A 4,291-nucleotide genomic window follows, 5' to 3' on the forward strand; every position below is an offset into this window, starting at 1 on the left:
TTTTTGTATATGTCAACAATATTTTTCTAATACACGTTTAACATTTTTCCAATACAAATTTAACATTTTTAATATACAGTCAACCTTTTTTATACACATTTTAAACATTTTTCAAAGTCTTGATTAACATTTTTCATATACAAGATTAACATTTTAAATACATGGTCAACAATTTTTATATACATTTTTTAAATGCTTGATTAACAGTTTTCAAATAAAAAAAGACTAACATTTTTTAATACAGGGTCAACAATTTTTATACACATCTAACATTTTCCAAACGCTTGATTAACATTATTCAAACACTTGTTCAACATTTTTTTTCAAATGCTTGATTAACATTTTTACATACTTGAACAAAATATTTCATCCTTTTTCAATATATGGTCAACATTTTTCTATACACATTTAACATTTCTCAAATGCTTGATTAGTATTACTCAAATACTTGTTCATCATTTTTTTAAATTCTTGAAATTTTATATACATGATCAAAAAAATTCATCATTTTTTAATACATGATCAATAATTTTTTATACATGTTCGACAATCTTTCTACACGTTCAACATTTTCCGAATGCTTGAGTAGTTTTTTTCCAAAAACAATTTCTTGATTTTTAAAATATTTTTTGTGGAGCGTTTTTTGTGATATGTATATTTAGAGTATTTTAAAGTATAAACAAAAATAAAAAAAGAAAACAGAAAACAGAAAAAGAGGCTGTGCCCCTTCAGCGAGTCGGAAGCTGGACTCGCTGAATGCGAGATATAGGGGCGTGCCCCTTCTCAGTTTTTGATCCCATCCAACGAAGCCAACTGGGCCGGGCCAGCGGGCCTGTTGGAGTAGCTAAACTAACCACCTCGTTCACTTGCGCTCGCCTGCCGAATCCCTCCCGTCTTTCTCTACACTCGTCTGCTGCATCTCAGATCTCGCGGGCACCAACAAACCAAAGCTCTCTCTCCCGATCACTCTCCCTTCCAGGTAACTTCTCCTCTCTAGATCTCTCCCACCTCCATCCTCGACAAGTCTCCGCGGATTCATCCGATGCGCGCCTTCGCTATGTGTGATCCGCGCCGCGCGCCCGTCAATCATCTCGACAGCTTTCGTTGCATGCTTTTGCAGCCCGGATCTGACGAGAACAGGCCGTCCAGATCCGAGCTGCGTTTCCGCCATTTGGTTTTGAGCTGCTTCTGTCGATCTTACCTATCTGGGTGCGTTTCTCTCTTCGGCAGGAAGCTTGGACCGAAGGAAGGAGCTGAGAGGAGGCCATGGGGGAATTCTCCAAGGTCCGCAGATTCTTTCTCTGTTCCTGTTACTTGTTGCCATACATTCTGACTGCACGTGTTTACATTCGATTTGCACGTTCATTGTTATGAGGGTGATCTTGCACAGCCGAATTTGTGTCCCAAGAACTGATCAATCGGTTTGCCAAAAAAAAAATGTCGACCATGCATAGATGTAGTATAAACCAAACAATTTTTGATTTCCCCTCTATCAGCGGTGATGCCCTATGATAACTGTGAGCCAAAGAGCTGAAACTACCGCCATTCTGGAAATCTATGAAGGCTTCACATATGTCATCTCATCACCTAGTTATGTTAATTGGCTGTTATCATTCTTGCAATATGGCACTGGAAGATCGTGTAAATTGGGCTGTCAATTCTTTTCTATGAAGTGTAAACTGAAGCTGAAACTATATAATTGTTTGTGATTAGCACCTTCCTTTCTGTAAAGCTTAACTACTCCACATAGAGCACGGGTGGTCTGTCTGAAACTAGTTGATCGACCACAGTTCTTGTACCATAATTTAAGATTTTGATTTTCAGAAGCAGAGTAAAGTTACAGTTCACTGCTTGATGCTAAAGGGAAAAAGACCAAGGTATACTTAGTCTGTAATAATGTAATATGATAACCAAAATGTTGAAACCTGACATATCATGCATTATGTATTAACTATTTATACTCTTCACTGATTTGCTGAAATTCTTATTTGTTCCCTCTTTCACTGTGGTTAGCTTTGTTTTTTCTTATATGAAAATGGTGCTTTCAATTGATAAATATGAAGTGCGGCAGCAGCTTGCTTATTTCTCTGGAGAAAGTCTTGTAATGATTGCCCGTTACCGTTACACAGGAATCTTGCCCTTCCGTGAAGAACATTTTGCTACTGGATTCTGAGGGGAAGCGTGTTGCTGTGAAGTACTTCTCCGATGATTGGCCGAATAACGCATCTAGGTTGACCTTTGAAAAGTCCATTTTTACTAAAACTCTGAAGACAAATGCACGCTCCGAAGGTAATTCATTCAGTCTGTACCATGTGAATTCCTGTCTTACCATCAGCACTGGTTTTAATTGCTTTTGCCATTTTTTATCATTGGTCAACGATTGTAATTCACAAAATTACTTGAATTTGCCATTAGTAACTCATATTTGAGACCATAGTTGCAATACATGCATATCTAGGCCCGGCCGTAAGTTAAAGCCCGCTGCTGATTTATAATGCAGGTAATACTCCGTAATATGCTTTATTGGTTTTAAAGTATTTGGTAGGAACGTATTATTTGATTTTATTGACAATTATTCAACACATCTCTTGTTTGTGGTATGTAAATGGCATCACGTGTTAACAAAGAGCATTAGTTGAACAGAAAATATTTCATGAACGGTTCATGTTAGTTTACTTCCAATTGTATGCCCTAATTGAGGAACCCTGAATGTCCAATGACCGGAAATGTTATTGGATGGGTGAAAAGTTTCAGGTTTATTTCATTAGTATATTATGTTCAATAATATTAACTATTTTGTTGTCTGAGTTAAATTTGGATTTACCTTTGACACCTATTTTGATTCTCTGCAGCTGAGATAACATTGCTTGATGGTTATATTGTTGTTTACAAGTTTGTACAAGACCTACACTTTTTCGTCACTGCCGGAGATGATGAGAATGAGCTCATCATAGCAAATGTGCTACAGGGTTTTGCTGATTCGGTTGGTCTTCTACTCAGGTAATATACATGTTGTAATGTTACTGCATGAACTGGTATTTTGATACTGGTAATTTGTAAGGCAGTTGGTTCAAGGTGCAACTTATTGTGCTTTAGGGGTGATGTTGAGAAGAGGACTGCACTTGAGAACTTGGACTTGATTCTTCTCTGCATTGATGAGATTATTGATGGCGGGTAAAGTTTTCTTGTGATCTATGCTAAATTTGAGTTGTCTCATGTTTCATAATCCTCTGTTGACATGAAGGTGTTGGGCATCATACTCTTGTGCCATGTCAACATTCTGCAGCATGTTTATGTTGTATTGTTGTCTACTTTTTATTTTATGTCCATTTTCTGGGAGCTCTCATGGAGTTTCCTTAATATATGGGAAAAGGTAGGCCCCATTTAAAACACACGAGTTTTACAGGACATGGTTTAATTTCTATGGAATCTGTAAAAATTCCAGTGTTCCAAACAAGAGGGCCCTTAAATAAGTGAGCAGTGTTTAGGAACATATCATGGTTGATGCTGATTTCATATAATAATGACCTTAGCTCATTAGACCACAAAAAATTATTCTTGTGATTTTTTAGTGTTTATATATGCATGCTAAAGATTTGAAAATAAACTGAAATTATGTGATCCTTTTTTGTGTATTTGTGCAGCATAATTCTTGAAACAGATGCGAACACCATTGCGGGGAAGGTTGCAACCAATGCTGCTGACGGCTCTGTTCCCTTCTCTGAGCAGGCAAATTTCTGAATCTCGGTCCCTGCACATTCCTGTCATTTATCATATAGTATCTCATAGTTTTTCTATTTGGCTGTTTGTTCTCTGCAGACAATATCTCAAGCTCTGGCCACAGCCAGGGAACACTTTGCAAGATCTCTTCTGAAATGAGAAGCCGCCGTTTCTTCTTTCACCCCTGTGTGTTCATGGTCGGGCTACTATGCCAGGCCTGGTAGCGGTCACTTAACCAAAAGCGCAACTGTGACAGACAGATGTGTCTGGATTCTTCTTAAATGCTATGTAATTCTATTTTCTCGTTAAATGCATGCTGTGTATCTTACATTTCCTGGAGGTATAGAGAAATAATTTTTGAAGTTAATCCAATTTCTGCGAACTAACACTCTTCTCAAACTGGAAAGGGCGGTTATCGCTTCAACATTTTTTATTTTTCTTTGCAAGACAGATGTCTGTATTGCCAAGCATGAGCCAGAAATGGCCTCATCGATGAAACACCATCTCTAGGGGTGGGTTGTCAGGAGATGACTTGAACCTCTGAATTCTTATAGGCAGCCTAAATGTGTGC

At 37.8% G+C, this 4,291-nt stretch overlaps 1 protein-coding gene across 1 annotated transcript; it reads left to right on the forward strand.

Annotated features, from left to right (window-relative positions):
* Nucleotides 1-822: 822 nt before the first annotated feature.
* LOC123103360 (coatomer subunit zeta-2) lies at nucleotides 823-4,087 on the forward strand. Its single transcript, XM_044524919.1, has 7 exons — nucleotides 823-979; nucleotides 1,231-1,284; nucleotides 2,130-2,289; nucleotides 2,853-3,000; nucleotides 3,097-3,174; nucleotides 3,645-3,729; nucleotides 3,820-4,087. The coding sequence occupies exons 2-7, from the start codon at nucleotides 1,267-1,269 to the stop codon at nucleotides 3,877-3,879; spliced, it is 549 nt and encodes a 182-aa protein (XP_044380854.1). The 5' UTR covers nucleotides 823-979; nucleotides 1,231-1,266; the 3' UTR covers nucleotides 3,880-4,087.
* The last annotated feature ends 204 nt before the right edge of the window (nucleotides 4,088-4,291 follow it).

This window comes from Triticum aestivum, chromosome 5A (genome assembly GCF_018294505.1).
Source record: "Triticum aestivum cultivar Chinese Spring chromosome 5A, IWGSC CS RefSeq v2.1, whole genome shotgun sequence".
Lineage (NCBI taxonomy): Eukaryota > Viridiplantae > Streptophyta > Magnoliopsida > Poales > Poaceae > Triticum > Triticum aestivum.